Genomic DNA, 17,195 nt, shown 5'->3' on the forward strand with positions numbered 1-17,195 from the left:
GAGAGAAAGGCCTCATTTTTTTTTTCTTTTTCTTAAGCTAGGCGGCATCAATTATAGAAGGTGAAATGTTTATAGGTATTGTGACTGATTGCGTATCTTCATTTAAGGAAGGTATTTTGTGAATCCCCGAAAAGGTCACTCTAATCTACTTCAAAATAGGATCCAGAGATTTAGTTCAGAATCACGGCATGTACACATGGATTATTTCTATTTTCAGAAACAAAATGCCACACTGCGCAGCATTTTGACGTGACGAATTCGGCGACGTCACGTCACTGAAGTCGCCCATTTTATCCGTAGCCATTGAATAAAGCAGTCTGACAAATGCGAAATCTTTACCTTTTTTCTGCAGTGTATCCAATGACTGTAGGTGAAATGGGCGACTTTAGTGATGTCACGCGCTTCCCACGGAGGCTTTCTGCTACAGGCGGTGACGGTAGGGTCATACAGCAGAGAATTTGGCCGAACGTGTTCAATTAGTTCCTCCTTTATCGTCGAAACGCGAACAAAAACAAAATACGATAAATGAAAACCCCAAATGAATCAAAACAAACAAAATTGATCAAAACACGCACGAAGCAAAAAGAATGAGAAAACCAAATATGACGTCTCATGTCATCACACGACTGGCGAAAATCTGAACGGTTTGATTTTTTGTGACACTTAATAAGGCGTGTTACGTCAGATTTCATAATCCAACACATTCCCACGTCACGTCAGCACAGTGTGAACGTACCTACAGAATACTCATTGGTGGAATTTTATATCACACGCTTTAACGTGTGGTACCACGTCACGTCAGCGTAGCGTGTTTCAGCCTATACAGTCACTTGATCGCACTCACCCACTCACTTCATCAAATCAACAATGCGATCAACTTTGTGAACCGTCGGTCAATTTTTAATTTGAAAATTCTTACTTAATATTTGGTATGGGATTTATCGTTGCATCGAGTATCTTTGTAGCGAGGTTTCACTGTATATAGAATCATGGCTGAAAAAGGGTCGCGAAAATTGTCTGGGATAGCCAGTCTACAGCCCAGGCTGCTAAAATCATGAAGACACCCCTGAAACCAGTGGTGCAACAAATGAATTAATAGTCGGATTATAAGTGGATTCATGGAGTCCATCTCAGGAGTCCCAGTGACCCAAGTTTGGGTAGCGACCTATAGGTCAAGAATTCCTGGACTACATATAATGGTTACCAGACGCTTATTTTTGAGTTTCCTGAGAAGTTTTTGGTTTCAGAATCTTTTGCTAATTTTTAGAATTCCGGAATTTCCTGCCACAAGAAATTGCTATTTGAAACACTTTTTTCCATGCATACAATCCCATTTTCAGCCGGGGGGCTTCCGAGATATACAGGTCTTACAAATTCAATTTTAGCCAGGGGTGCCGTTATGAGTCACGACCCAAACTTGATTCACAGGGGCTTCCTAGATGAGTCGTAAAAATTATTTTATATCAGTCATGTTATAAATGCACTTATTACATAACTGGTATCAGTAATTTCGGAAAACAAGGATTGTCCTATGGGTCGTGAAGTTATCTTGTTGATTTTGGGTAGCAGCTAAAGAAAGGTTAAGAAACTCTTGGCTTACATATAGTATGCGTCTCTGTTTTGGTTGGGAAACAATGTTGGTATAGAAAAGCCATCTGTTGTGAAAATATGTAAGTGAGGACGTTGCCGAAAGTATGCGCACGTGTCTTCATTTCTAAGTTTTGGAACTAACAATCACCAACAAAATTTCAGAATTAATGAAAATTTATAATTAGGGGCCGTTCAAGTATTACGTCATCATCGATGGGGGGGAGGGGGTTTCCGATTTGCTGACTTTTGATGACAAGGGGGGAGGGGGGGTTTGGATAATGCTTACGTCATCAACCACTCTTTATGAAAATATGAGTTGGATTCAGAGGGGCAGACCTGATGAAATTTTGCTGACAAGGGGGGGGGGGGGTCAAAAATGGCTAAAAATTTGCTTACATAATACTTGAAAGGCCCCCTTAATGGAAGAAATAATTTCAGACTTGATGAAATCCATAATTAATGAAGGAAATAGTTCCAGTATTAATGGAAATTTATAATTAATGAAAATTCACAGCTGATTAAAATTCATAATTAATGAGAGAAATAATTCCACAATTGATGAAAATTCATAATTAAAGAAATTTCAAAAATGATGAAATTCACAATTACTGAAAGAAATAATTCCAGAATTGGTGGAAGCCTTCAATAATTCGGGGGCATCTATTTTTTGATCAATTTGTAGTTTTGGATGGAAAAATAGAGTTAATTTGGTGATTTTTGAATGGTATATATTTTTTCACTTTTAATTACAATGAATGTGGAGCCCGGTGGGACAGTACCTGTCACACACCCTTAAGGGTAGTTCTACATTCACAGAAAGTAAAAAGTCTACAAATATATCAACAGAATTATAACACGTGTTTATTAGGATGTACTTCTACAAACAAATTAATCAAAACGAGCAGCTTTCACTTGAAAAGATGTTTCAACTTATGGGGAAAACGGCCAAGAAAACTGTTCAATTCCCTTTGAGTCATTTCTTTAGGCCTTTTGCCAACTATAGACGCCGTGGCTTTATTCATTCTCTGTTCATCTTGTTGTTTCTGCAAAAATAATATATTTTTAAACACGGTAAGTTGGCAATACGAAAAAATTCTTCATAACAACAATGGCACATGGAAGGCTAAAAATGTTGCCATTGAAAATATCATAAGAATTTCCCACAATTTTAAAATATCAAAATTCTTTTCCTGATTAGGTTGATGAATGTTGTGAGGGATTGATGAACCATACTTTGAAATGGGCAGTCAAATTTTTATTGGAACTTCTAAAATTGTTCCAGGGGCCACAAACCCCGCCTGGAAGATATCTCATCTCAGCAACAGGATAAGTCCTGTGGCGTAGTTGTGTCGTTCATGTCATATGACTTTTTTAAGGATTCCTTAATTCTTCCCATAAATCGAGACTCACTGAGCTCTTTGGTAACATGTGTAGTATAGCTTAGTGGCCCACGGGACTCAATGTGTAATAAATGTCAAATGTGCCTCAGGCTGTGCCAATTGTTTTTTTTTTTTTTAAACTGAGCACAACTCCAGTGTATCGCTATAAGCAATTTAATACTGAATGAGTTGTGCCAGAAGTGTGCTAGTGTATGTAACAGTCTTAGTAGGTGTGCATTGTTGTGCGTGAATTTCAATGCTATCTATTTTTCAAACTATGAGTGAAGTGTAATGATTAAAATAGTTGTACCATTGACCGCCTGTTGTTCTCTGTGGCAAGATTTTTTAACAGTGAGATAGACTGGCATTTGCAACTTAAAGTTCGAAACTACAGAAAACCAACTTAAACTGACCACCAACTGTTTCCCTGGTGGAGTCGAACCTGGGTCCTCACTATGCGAGTCTGTTCCTGAGACTTTGGAGTTCAGAGGCCCCTAGACCACATCGACCTCACAGAAATGGCTCATAACTCATGACCCTATGGCTACACGACCGCATAGCGGCTTGTGCCAATGGTTGAAACACCCGCTCTTGAGCAGGGGTTCTTAACCCCTTGTGTTCTCCAGACCCCCCTCATGCCATGGCCCCTCTCCATAAAGGTGGGACTGATAGAACTCCAGCCTGGGGCTATTGATGAATATGGTTTTCTGCGGTTTTCCAGCTTCAAGATGCAAATGCGAGCCGGTCTATCAATAGAAAAAAATCTCTCCACAGAGAGCAGGCAGACCTACAACACTATAATGGCATAAGATGAAAATTCAAGCATTTCCACCTTTACTTCGGAAAATGGAAGACAGGTGGCAGCACCAGCATGAAAAAACCCGCAACTCTACAACATATATACATTAGGGCTACACAAATCTTAGACCACACTTTCCTTCATGTACGGATTCGTTCGAAATTTCGTAGAGGAATGTGTGCGAGGCTCATGTACGGCTAAGTAGTAGTAGTAGCCTGGGTCTATTCTTATTGTTTTTCATTTTTTCACATTATAAATTCACTATACTACAGCCCATGGAAGGTAATAGGATGTGCTAATGAGGCATGAGAGACATGTCTTGTGCTAATGAGATGAAGGTCATGGACCAATTTATTCCATTAAAATGAAGACCACAGACCCCCCTTCACAGAATAATACTTGGCATATAATAATGTACAAACAATAAGATAAATGTTTTATCATCCAAACTTACTGTGTGGGGGCTTTCTGGAATGATGAATTTTTCTTTCTGAATGAATGCTCAAGGATCACAAGGGGATTTTGTAAATATCCGTGGTTAAGAATCCCTGATTTTTTTTTTTTTTTAAAGTTTGGAGAATAAGCAAAATTTACATGGCATTGAAATCAGTGTTATGGAATGAATGGTGCAAATAAATGCTTTTCCATGCTACAATATCCACCATTATGTTTTTTTTTGAAGCACAGCACAACTCAGGTCTATCGACATGGGCAATTTACTACCTAGTGAGTTGTGCTGGAAGTCTAAGTATGTGTACCTAACAGTCTGAGTGAATCTAGGGTTGTGTAGGATTTTTTCGTGCTGCCATCTATATCTCAGAAGTGAAGTGTAATGACTGAATATTTGTGCTGTTTGTAGGACTGTTGCTCTCTGTGGTGAGACTTTTTTAACGGGGAGATCGGCTCGCATTTGCACCTTGAAGTTGGGAACCACAGAACCATTATGGTTTGTTTTTTTTCAAACCGAGCACAACTCAGGCCTATTGCCATAAGCAATTTACTACCTAGTGAGTTGTGCCGGAAGTGTAAGTGCATGTACCTAACAGTCTGAGTGCGTATCTAGTGTTGTGTATGATTTTTCAGTGCTGCCATCTATATCTCAGAAGTGAAGTGAGTGATGTGTAGTGACTGAATATTTGTACTGTTTGTAGGACTGTTGCTCTCTGTGGCGAGACTTTTTAATGGGGAGATCGGCTCGCATTTGCGCCTTGAGCAAAATGAGGACAAACACTGTCCTACAACAAAATCCCACCATTTAAAAGGCATATGAATATCTTATTCCTGATCGCTTTACGCGGCCTGCTCAATCTGCCACTTCAGCAATGAATGAATGAATCCGATGAACAAAACTGAGTAGGAACAGCCAATTTCATTTATTTATTTTTAATTGATGACAGTTGGACAACATAATGCTTCAATATTTTTAGGGTAAGTCGTGCAATTTAAGCGCTCTAAACAATCTGGCTCATTGTAAAAATGTAGCGAGAAGATCAACAGTCAAAATGACCGACTTGGTCCTTCTACTGTTAAGTGGGTCTAACTTGATAAAAATTCATCAACTGAAACAGAATAATCACTATAATACACAAAAAGTTAATTAGAATATACAAGTCTTACCATATAGACTTCATAGCAACTGAAAACAGCTTCTCCTTCTTTGGCACATGATGCGTGTGAGTTGTTATGCTCCTTCAAACAAGTCAGGAAACTCAATGTTTCTTTCAGGCATGCTTTCTCTGTAATCGAAATAAAAGCGGAACTTTACTGTCTCAGACATCTCTGAGTTTAGCAAAGGTGTATATTTAGTGTGCAAATGAACTATTTCAATACTTTCTGCACGGCTATAAATTTCATGGATTGTGTTATAACTGGCACAAGTGGAAATAACCAAACCCTCAGTAAAATGTCACATCTTTTTTCATGAATAAGACTTACTGTATTTTAATGTGTATAAAGAAATGCTTTTTGTCAAAAATTGGGTTCTAAAAATAGGAGGGGGGTTTCTTGTTGTGGATAGTATTACAGATATATCGTTTCAACTTTTTCCTCAGATCTTTAGCTTGAAAAATCATGGGGTTCCTCGTACACAAAAGTTCCCTATGCATGTTAAAATACAGTAATTCCGATTTTGCGCAGGTGATAGTGCTTTCTTCCTAACCTTAAGAACAATAAACGGGGGACAGGCACAGAGCCAGGACGATGTGTCGGGAGGGGTGAATTGGTTGATTTTCTTGGATCATTCCGTATTTCGCGAGACAGACAAATTTTTCTTTATTATTTGGCTTTTGAGAAGGATGATTGTTCATATCGCAGCCCCCCCCCCCCCAACTGCACCTGAGTGAAGGCAGATATCTTCAGCTGCAAATAGAGCAGAAGCAGGCATCTTCATATTCAAATAGAACGGAAACAGACATCTTTTCAGCTGTGAAAAGAGCAGAGGCAGGCAGATCCAGTGCTGTGTAAGAAAATTGATTTTGTGTAGGCGCATTGGATCCTTTATTTTACGGGACAGACAAATTTCTTGGGAGGGGTGATCGCCCTCCTCTGGATCCACCCTTAACAGAGGGAAGGAAGAGAAATACTCTCTAGCCTAGGGACCAGGTCAATAAGCAACCGAAGCAGTGATCTAGATATTTGGCAAGCATGTGAATGAAGTGGTGTGCAAGCATGTGAATAACAAAAACAGTGTGCAAGCATCTAAATGACCAAAACAGTGGCCTACAGCGTGTGTAAGCACGGGGAGTGACCAAGAAAGTGTGCAAGCGTGTGAATGACCAAAACAGTGAGCAATCATGTGAATAACCAAAAGAATGATCAAGAGAGCAACCAAAAGAGTTCTATATAGCGTGTGAAAGCATGTAAGTGATTAAAACACTGTGCAAGCAGGGAAAGATCAAGAGCCACCTGGAGAGTGGGTGAGCAGAGGGATGACCTAGAGAGCGTGTAAGCATGGGGCTGATGAAAAGAGTGACCTACAGAGCAAAAGACTGGGTAAGTGAGTGGCAAAGAATGACAAAGTGTTCAAGCATTTGAATGACAAAGAGTGGCTTACAGAGGGTGCAAGAATGTGACTGACCAAAAGAGTGATTAAGAGAGTGTGCAAGCATGAGTGTGATCAAAAAAATGGGCAATAATGTGAATAACCAAAAGTGTGATCTAGGGAGTGAGTGACTAGGTCACGGAGCAACTAAACGAGTGACCTAGAGCTTGTGCAAGCACTGAATGACCAAAAAGAGTAATCTAGAGAGTGTGTGAGCATGGGACTGACTGAAGAAAAACCTAGAGAGTGAAGGACTGGGTCAGTGAGCAGCTGAAAGAATTACCAAAAAAGGGTTCAATCATTTGAGTGACCAAAAGAGTAGATAGACGTAAAGACAAATAATATAGGCATGTTTACTGTGGGGGGGTGGGGGTTAGCAGGCTGTAGAACAGGACGGCAAATTTGTGGAATAAGGTAAACAAAATTGGACGAGAATCAGAGAAGGATGGCAAAATTTGTGAGGCTCACAGGTGGTAAAGCCATAAATTTGTCTCTACATGTGTTCAAATGGGCTGAAGAAAAGTATCGTTAAACAGGATATACCATTATAGATGGAATGTATCAATGCTATGGATCAAAACCAGGGAGAAAAATTATTATAAGGGTATATCATTACTCGCATTTATATACATACATATCATTATCTCTCATCATACCTACATTAAAACTTACCAACTTGTACCATTCCTCTCTGAGAGACTTTATTTTTCAAAACAAGGGGCCAAGCTTCTTTGAAGGGAACTCTGATTTCACTCTGCGGTCTCCTTCCACACTTGGGATTTCTATGAATATCTATAATCGGTGGAGGCATTCTGAAATAAAGGATCGACAGTTAGTGCCAAGGCTGATGTCCACAAAGGTAAAATTACGGAATCTATATTCACACGTGAACTAATCGACTCTGTCACTTAATATTTAAATTTTTGGATTGAAACAAATTATTTTATTGATTTCAAAAAATGGGGCAATACCTTTGCTAGTGAGGCTCAGCCTCACTAGTTTCGTCCTTGGTAGTAGGGTATGATCATATTTATACGTGTACCTACCAAAACTGGTGAAGGCTCTGTAAAGGTACGGGTAGTTTGCCGACATACAAGCCCTTCGCAGCTACAAAAATCAACAAATGTGAATAAAATTTGATATTCAGGTATTTTAAAGTATTCCTTACTCAGACCTGTGAGCCAGCACATTATTGTGATGGAGCTCCCACGACTTGTCCTTTCAAAGATCTGGTCGCTTGCGTCTCTCTGAATCATGCAAACCTTTAAGGACTCACAGGTCCATCCAGGTGTATGATTACCTGTCAATACATCACATATTCAGATACTTTAACAACCAGCTTATTCTTCCTTGATCTTGCCCCCATGTGCCTTTCTCCTTTTTTCTCAGATAAACAATTTGCTTGAGGGGCAACAGTTCTCAGGTTCCTAAGAAGTGGAGTGAGCAGCAACGAAGACACTGGAGGGTGTCACAAAAGGAGGCTTGCAATCCACATTTACATCTTTGTATGAACATTGGCAAAAACGCATAATTGCAGTGCAAGTATAACAGCGTAGTTACTTTGAAGGAAACAGCAAATAAACAAGTTCTATCTGAGGTCATTCTTCCATAATGAAATAAGTCTCAGGACTTTTTGATAATAGTATATGCATAACATCAATGCGAATATATGATCAGGAACATATTTACAGTGGGTGGGGGGGGGGGGGTTTAGCAGGCTATGAACGAGTGCAGCAAATTTGAAATTTGAGGTATAAGTGGTCAAGAAAATTAGACTTGTATGGAAGAGACGCAGCAAAACTCTTATAACACACAAATGGTAAACCATAAATCTGCCTCTGCCTAGAGTGCAATGGACTAGCTCAGTGAGCTACCAGAGGGTCTGCGAGCATGTGACAAAAGACTACCTAAACAGCAAGGGAGCTCTTAGAGAGAGAGAGAGAGAGAGAGCGTAAACATGAGAATGACTTAAAGAGCACGTGAGTGATCTAGAGCACGTGGGAGAATAAGAGTCACCTAGAGAGTGTGTGAGCATAGGAGTGACAAAAAAAAAGTAACTTATAGTGTGATTTGCATGGGACTGAACGAAAGGGTGATGGAGAGAGTGTGTTTGCATGAGCATGATCTAGAGTGAGTGTAAGAATGGGAGTGATTTACAGAGCGAGGGATCAGGCCAGTGAGCGACTAAAAGAGTGAACAAGAAAGTGTGCAAAGACGAGAGTCACTAAAAAAATGACTTAAGAGACACAGGAGTAATTACAAGGGCGGGGATACAGGTAATTATAAAGTAAAATACTTTTAATTTACAAGTATTAAATATTAACTACATTTAATATTGTTTTTATATCAAAAATACTTAAATATCTAAAAATCAACGTCACCTTAAAAGAAATGTCTGTCCCAAATTTGTAAACAAACACCGCTAAAAATTTCGCATGAGGATTCATTAACCCGAATACACCTTGTACCACTAATATTAAAAATTGACGAGCGCCATCTCTACAAAACTCTGAATACTACTCTTAAGGAGGATAGGTTGATTCGCAAACGTTATTCCCACATAAAAACGAAACAATGCCTGATTTCTCAACTCATTTGGCAATTTTTCAGTGATTTTCGCCATATTTAGAGTTTTTTCTCACCATTTTTAGTAACGGTTAGTGGTGCCCGTGTTTACGTAAAAATATGGTCAGCGTAAAATTTGAAGTTCATGTTGAAATAATGCTAGTCTTGCTGCCATCTACCCAGAGAAATTTGGAAACTTCATTAATTGCTCAAAGATAGGACTAGTGCTGCTATCTGTTATTTAAAACGCAAACGAAAAAGTTCAACTAGTACTATTTCTAAATTATAGATGACAGCAAATTCCTTATGTAGGATTTTTTTTTTACCTTTGGCACTTGCCCGGTGTGCAAGGGGATCCGGGTTCGATTCCCGATGGAGAAAAAAATAACTTTTCTTTCCAAATATTAGTTTCGGCATAACATCCTGAAAATTCAATTGCTCAAAAAACATTTTGTCATTAAATTAATATTCAAGAACTGATCGAAATAAAATGAAGGACCCCCACAATTTAGTGTTCTCAAATATGAACAGTGTTTATTCAAAGGTGTCTAACCGAACATCTTGAACCCTTGAATAGTGGGCAAGGGTGGTCTCATATGCTTTCTTTGAGAAAGATTTTCAAATGCCTCCAAGGGTGTTCAACCTTTATGAGAATGCCACTTCATTGCAAAGTATACAAACATTCAATCCAAACAGGGGAATGGTATTGATGTTTTTTTTTTATACGCTTGTTCTTTTTCTTCTTGTTTTCCTTTTTGACAATCATAAACTCAGCAAATAACTTTAACCAGGGGTTCTCAAACTGTGCACCGCGGCGCCCTGATGCAACACCGACCTTTGTCAGGGCCACCACGGAACGGCAGCCCTGACAAAGGGTGAAGCGATCCTTTGTTAAAATGATTTGGGGAGCCGCGAACAAGCGTTGATTGAAGAAAGGGGCGCCGCGGATGAAAAAAAAGTTTGAGAACCCCCTGATTTTAACCATTCACTAATTTTGTCAAGTGCCAACACCCCCCCCCCCCAAAGCAGAACAACCTCTTCTTTAGGGGGTGTTGTCTGTGCACGTGCAGTTCAAATGGATGGGGGAAAAGGAAGAGGAAGATTCTTTGGAAGATAAATTTAATATAATCAATAAATATAATTAATCAGTGAATTTCATCAATTGGGAGAGTGTTTGAAGTTTTTTGTTACTAAGGCTTACATAAAATCTAATATTCTCTGTCGTAAATTACATAGGTATGTCTTCATTTTATCAAAGCAAAGCTTCATTCGTTTTTTTGTTTATTATAATCAATAATGCCTATCATATTACATAGTATGAATGCATCATTCATAGCATATTATTCATGGTCCCCCACATCCTGGAGAAAGGCCCCTTGGCTGGGATCTTTGGCGGGCCCGCAAGCCAGACTTTTCGCGGGCCCTTCTATAATGAATTTATTGTATGGAAAAAGAAACAAAAAAATGATAATTGTCCTGGGCCCCACCAGCCCCACCCTTGTGGGGGGCCATGATATTATTATTGCATCTTCTTGTATTTATGCTTCAAAAAGTCTTGAAAACGCCACCCTCGGTTGTAACCAGGGCCACCCTTACCTGACGCGGGACTCGGTGAGAACAAAAAAAAAAATGGCAGGTCCGGAGGCGTATTAATAATTACGGTGACCCTTAACGCCGATTTTATATATTCTGTGGGAGAGGAGAACCGAAAATTCAGGAAATGGAAATCATGAGAATTTAGAAAATGAAAACCACGAAAAATTCAGAAAATGAAAACCACGAAAAATTCAGAAAATGAAAACCACGAAAAATTCAGAAAATGAAAACCATGAAAATTCAGGAAATGAAAACCATGAAAATTCAGGAAATGAAAACCATGAAAATTCAGAAAATGAAAACCATGAAAATTCAGGAAATGAAAACCATGAAAATTCAATCATGAAAATTCAGGAAATGAAAACCATGAAAATTCAATCATGAAAATTTAGAAATGAATCATGAAATTCAATCATGAAAATTTACAAAATTCAATCATGAAAATTTACAAAATTCAATCATGAAAATTTACAAAATTCAATCATGAAAATTTACAAAATTCAATCATGAAAATTTAGAAATGAATCATGAAATTCAATCATGAAATCATGAAATCATGAAATTCAATCATGAAATCATGAAATCATGAAATTCAATCATGAAAATTTACAAAATTCAATCATAAAATTTAGAAAATTCAATCATGAAAATTTAGAAATGAATCATGAAAATTTAGAAATGAATCATGAAAATTTAGAAATGAATCATGAAAATTTAGAAATGAATCATGAAAATTTAGAAATGAATCATGAAAATTCAGAAAATGAAAATCATGAAATGTCTCCGCTGAGGATGTCTGCCTCCACTTCATTCGCAGCTGAAGACATCTGCCTCAGCTTCATTCGCGGCTGAAGACATCTGCCTCAGCTTCATTCGCGGCTGAAGACATCTGCCTCAGCTTCATTCGCGGCTGAAGACATCTGCCTCAGCTTCATTCGCGGCTGAAGACATCTGCCTCAGCTTCATTCGCGGCTGAAGACATCTGCCTCAGCTTCATTTGTGGCAGAAGATGCCTGCCTCCGTTCCATTTGCTGCTGCAGATATCTGCCTCTGCTTCAACCGCAGCTGAAGATGCCTGCCTCCGTTCCATTTGCTGCTGCAGATATCTGCCTCGGCTTCAACCGCAGCTGAAGATATCTGCCTCGGCTCCTTCACCACTGAATATATCTGCCTCCGCTCCGTTCGCAGATGATGATATCTGCCTTGGCTTACTCACACCCGAAGATGCCTGCCTCCGCTCCATTCGTAGCTGAAGATTTCCGCCTTCGTTCAGGTGTTGATCCGGGACGGGGAAGGGGGGGGGGGTCGATGATGGGATCGACCGCTGTTACCAACAGCCAAATAAAATGGGAAGGATTTGTCCCGTATTTTGCGGGACGATCATACGAACTTACACAATTCCCTCCTCCCCCGTCACATCGTCCTGGGTCCACGCATGCCCTATACATTAATAATAGACTTGAACCAACAGTTCTAGTGTCGAAATGGATGAAGTGCCCGTGGTGGGGGGCGTCACTGTTTCATCAAGTGACATCGAAGAAAGGGTATCCATGGACTGATTCACAAAAGAGATCTCGATATATTATTCAACGGACAAAAAGAAATGAGGCTGCTTCTCTCTCTCTCTCTCTCTCTCTCAAAGGCTCTTGTCCTTCCAGAATAATAAAAGATGGGGGGGGGGGGCGACTCTCAACAGAAAAAAGAAATGAATCAAGCCACCCGCGAGCACCAAAGAAAAGCTCTTCAAGGTAGAAAAAAAGATTGAAAGGGACTCTATAAAGTTTGCATTGGGCTGACATTTTGAAAGCTCTGCTGCATTCGGGGCTTCAATGTAATATATTTTTTGTTGTTGTTCAGCTACCTTTTTTTTTTTTTTTTTTTTGCTTTTACCTGTTGCAGTTTATGTGGGAGTGGCAACAATATAGACAGAGAGTAAATTTATTTACGAAGTGGCCCCGGATCGAGAGGTAGAAAAATTCGAGGCGGCCGGTACTCTTGCTCCCCGCGGGGTTCCCGCAGCATTCCTTTTTTACATTTTTCCGCGCCCTCGGCTTCATGTACGCAGACAATGCTAAACAACAAACAGTTCCGAAAAAGCTAACAGGTTTGCAGCAATGGATAATGACTTCCCACAGCTCAAATGGAATTTCAATCGCCAAGAGTCTCGCCAGTTGCGCGTGGGATAGCTGCAATGCAGGGCCCGATTTCCGCATGGGCAAGTGGGGGAATTTTCCCAGGGACCCAAAAATTTGAACAATATACAGATATATATACACAGGGTGCATAGGCAGAGGCGTATTTATGGTTTTGACGCCTGTGGGCTACAAGAATTTTTGCCGCCCTTCTCTCATTCTAGTGACATGCTTGCGCACAATTTTGGTCATTCAGATGCTTGAACACGCTCTATGCATTGCCGTCTTAACGCATGGACCCACCCGGGCACGGCCCTCAAGGGAAGAGGGGGCCTCACAGAAATTAGAACCGGTTGAAATTTTCGAAAATTTATCAGTAGGGCCTCGGAAAAATCACTTGGCACGGGGGCCCATGATGCTCTTAAGACGGCTCTGGCTCTATGCCACTCTTTCGGTTATTCACATACTTACAACCATTATATATATATATTAATTTTATTAGCCACTCATTCCTTAAATTTGCCGTCCCTCCGCACTTTCCGCCCTGGGATATAGTTCGCTAGCCTCCGCCTCCCCCCCCCCCGTAAATACGCCACTCTGCATAGATAACAGGGCGTACGACATTTTACTGGAGAACCGCGATGATCCGAGATACTTCCAATTAGGAAAAGTATCCAAATACATAGCGTAGTACTCAGATATGTCATTCGTGTTGCAAGGATCTTTCTCTCTATCCCTCTCTATAGTTATTAAATTAAAAATGTTAACTTTTTATACATGCCCTGTGCTCAAGAACCTAATTACAAAGCTGTTGCCTTGTCTCTTCTGATGCTACCAAAAAAAAAAAATTCACGTTTTCAAGCGCAATAGTGACTGAGTTATTCGAATTCGAAAAACGGAGGAAACTAGGGAAAAACAGCCTTAAATGAAGGTAAAACGGTTTACCCGTATTTTAACGCTGTGACGTGTGAGAAGCATCACTGAACTGGAACTTCTGCTGTCACCTATAAAACAAAAAATGCAAACTATAGTGATTCTCTGATTGAAATTGATGACGGGCTTTTGATTAATGCACCACATACAAAAATTTGATATAGTGTGATATTGATAAATATTTTTGAGCAATAATATTAGTTGAATCATCAGGTTGGCTTCAAAATTTTAGCAGTTGTTGTTCTGTGTGTGCGGTACACTAACATTAGTAAAATGCTTTAGAGATGAAACAGAGAGAGAAAAAATATATATATATAGACCAGACTTCGGTTTATATCCCTTGCAATATGAATGAAATAGCTGAGTACTGCGCACGTTATTTGGATACTCTTCTATTTGGAAGAATGCCTCTTGGATGAATGCCTCTTGTAACGTAAACTACTATACGTTATATATTCTCCAGTAAAATACTTTAGGCCCCATTACCTATACACCCTGTGTATCCACCTGTTGAAAAATATCTTTGATCCCGGTCCCAGGGGATTCCCAAATTTCTGCTTCGCTCAAGGCTTCCCCTATCATGTCAAAACCCGACGCTGAAAAAATGTCTGGTAAATGGAGAAGTAATATTTGAATGATTCAATTCCAAGAAGACTACCTTGTTTTGCAGAGCTTGATAGCAAAGTTAAAGATATATAGGCCCTTCTGGGCGTCAAGGAAACGATACCGAAACTGTGACAAACCGATGCGCGAGAGGGAGATGAGCGTTTGATTTTCGCTTCTGCACCAGTGGGGAGCCTGCACCGCTCGAATGGCGTGGTGGTTAGATGCTCGTCTACCACCTATGACGGTTGCTGACTAGGTCCCAGGTTGAAGGGAAGGAAATAGATCAGATATTTTCCCTGGCAAGCTTGAAGTGACCACCGATAGACATTCATTTCTAACCAATCTCATTTATGGCAATAAATTGCAATATAGTTATATGGCCGAAGTTAGTGGAGAATTTACGCATAATTTTTTTTTTCGAGAGACCGAAATTAAAATTTAAAAACATATACACAGGGTGTCCTGTAAGTCGTTATGCGACCTTTATATCATGAACCGTTTGGCGTAAAGGTATGGTTTCAATTTGAAAAATGCTCAAAATGTGTTCAGAAATCACTCTGTACCAGTTTTGAGAGTGAAAATACAGTGTGTCAGGAAATAAAAAAAACATAAATTTTTATACGATCCCTCTGTCCTCTAACTTCCATTAAAAAAGTTTTTACCCAGTTTCTTCTGCTCCCAAAAAAGAACAACATATTTTTAACTGCAATATTCACTGAGATATTTGAATTCAAAAATCGAGGAAATTGGGAAGAACAGCATAAATAAGATGAAAGGGGCGTTGTCCATTAGTTTATGCTGTAACTTTTTTTCGATATTGAATTCAAATATCGCAGACAACATTGCACTTAGAAACGTGGGATTCTTTGTTAGTCTCAGGAGAGCCAGAGCAACAACTTTCTAATTAGAAGTTAGGGCGGGGGACACCATATAAAAGTTTTGTGTTTTTATTACTCTCGGAACTGGTACAGAGTGATTTCTGAACACATTTTGGCCATGTTTTAAATTGAATACCTCTACGACGAAAGGTTGATGAGATAAAGGCCACATTACGATTTACAGGACACCCGGTCTACAAAATTGAAAATCCCTGAGGAAGGGGCCCAATGCCTGCTTTTTCACCCCCCCCCCCCGCACTTTCAAAATCAAAGATAACGAATTATTTCGGCCACATCCTTCATTACCGTCGGTTAAAACAAAGGTAAAAGAAATACAGTGATATATCTCAGCCAACGCAGATAGTTCGCTCCAGAATCACGTTCGTTAACCGATATCTTCGAAGGCCGAAACGTGATTTCTCATAGGTTTCCATGTAGAAGCACTTAATTCGTTTTCCAGGTTATTACCCAAAATTTAAAGATAAGCTATTTTTTTTTTTATCACCAAGGAGCGCAAGGAAAAATACTGGCCGACAGGGCCGCAGCTAGGTGCTTGGTCAGCAGAAGCAAGCAAGCATTTTGGTGCTCCCCCCCCCCCCGTAATGCTAAACAGAAAGGTTGAAGGGTGAAATTTTCGCCTTCTCTGGTGCTGGTGCGGTGCTCGGGGCAACAGACCTACCTGCTCCCCCCCCCCTTCCCCAGGTCAGTCCCTGCTGACCGAAGGCTAAAACGGACAGCTTCAAAATTGAATAAATGAGAGTTTACAGGGACGATGAGGTCTGTGGTGTGAAGATCTTTTTCCTGCATTTCAAACTATATACAGTATATGTTACCGACAAAGCCCGATATCGGCTAGTTCGCGAATCGGCTGGAGATTCCTGGCCAAATTTCGAAAAGAAAAGGCATTATTCGAGCTCTTCGCCATTTGGGCGTATTTGTCATTGTAATTATGCCCACGTTAGATATCTATCTATCTATCTTTATCTGAAACCGACTATAGCTCAGGCCTACCACAATGAAGTGATTTTCTGCCCTTTACCCAATTGGGTGAGCTATAGCGGAAAAATGAGCCTCAACATCACAGCCTTTCCGAGAGCCAGACGTTCTCGCACCGACCACGTTAGATATGGTGACCCATCATATCGCAGTCACGATGCGGTAATAATTTTTCTTCAAAATTTGACAGAAAAAAACTATATGTCTATGCCAGTGGTTCTTAACTGGGGGATGCGGGAAAGCAGTTTTGAGGGATGCGAGGTGGAAAAAAAAATTACAAAATATTGACTGATTATTCAAGAAAATTGAAGTGATGATAAAAATTCAATTTTTCAATTCTTAAAAAACAAAAAATGAATTCTACCAATATCTCGACATTTAATGTCTTAGCTAAGATAAGCTTTCAGATATATGTCATGCGAAATTTGTCTTGTAAAAGTTTTATTTTTCTATTAGCGATAGTACGTTAAGAAAAAAAATAACCATTATTTACCTAAGCTATTTCGGGGTTTGTTACATTGGTACCTCGGGTTATAAACATGCGGCAGTGCAGTCTTAACGCATGGGCCCTAGGGCCTCACAAAAATGAATCATAGGTGAAATTTTCGAAGAGTTCGTACGCATGTAAATTTGCCTGGAAGGGCCTCATAAAATTATTTGGCTCGAGGGTCCATGGTTCTC

The 17,195-nt window shown here is 39.7% G+C and overlaps 1 protein-coding gene across 1 annotated transcript; it reads right to left on the reverse strand.

Annotated features, from left to right (window-relative positions):
• Nucleotides 1–2,425: 2,425 nt before the first annotated feature.
• On the reverse strand, nt 2,426–9,255 carry LOC149069151 (uncharacterized). The gene is made up of 4 exons (XM_089251142.1): nt 9,190–9,255; nt 7,481–7,620; nt 5,386–5,504; nt 2,426–2,633 (listed from the first exon to the last, which is right to left on the reverse strand). Exons 2-4 carry the CDS (start codon nt 7,617–7,619, stop codon nt 2,499–2,501), a joined length of 393 nt encoding a protein of 130 aa, XP_089107268.1. The 5' UTR covers nt 7,620; nt 9,190–9,255; the 3' UTR covers nt 2,426–2,498.
• Between the last annotated feature and the right edge of the window lie 7,940 nt (nt 9,256–17,195).

This window comes from Pholcus phalangioides, unplaced genomic scaffold, assembly GCF_987345545.1.
Source record: "Pholcus phalangioides strain wild (caught in Gottingen) unplaced genomic scaffold, Ppha-v1.0 ptg000024l_1, whole genome shotgun sequence".
NCBI classification, from domain to species: Eukaryota; Metazoa; Arthropoda; class Arachnida; order Araneae; family Pholcidae; genus Pholcus; species Pholcus phalangioides.

Bases quoted from the DNA above. Each gene is read 5' to 3' on its own strand.
- LOC149069151 (XM_089251142.1), bottom strand. From the start codon at position 7,619: ATGCCTCCACCGATTATAGATATTCATAGAAATCCCAAGTGTGGAAGG. The intron at 5,505-7,480 runs GTAAGTTTTAAT...TTTCGATTACAG, and splicing joins GAGAGGAATGGTACAAGTTG to AGAAAGCATGCCTGAAAGAA. The intron at 2,634-5,385 runs GTAAGACTTGTA...TTATTTTTGCAG, and splicing joins GTTGCTATGAAGTCTATATG to AAACAACAAGATGAACAGAG.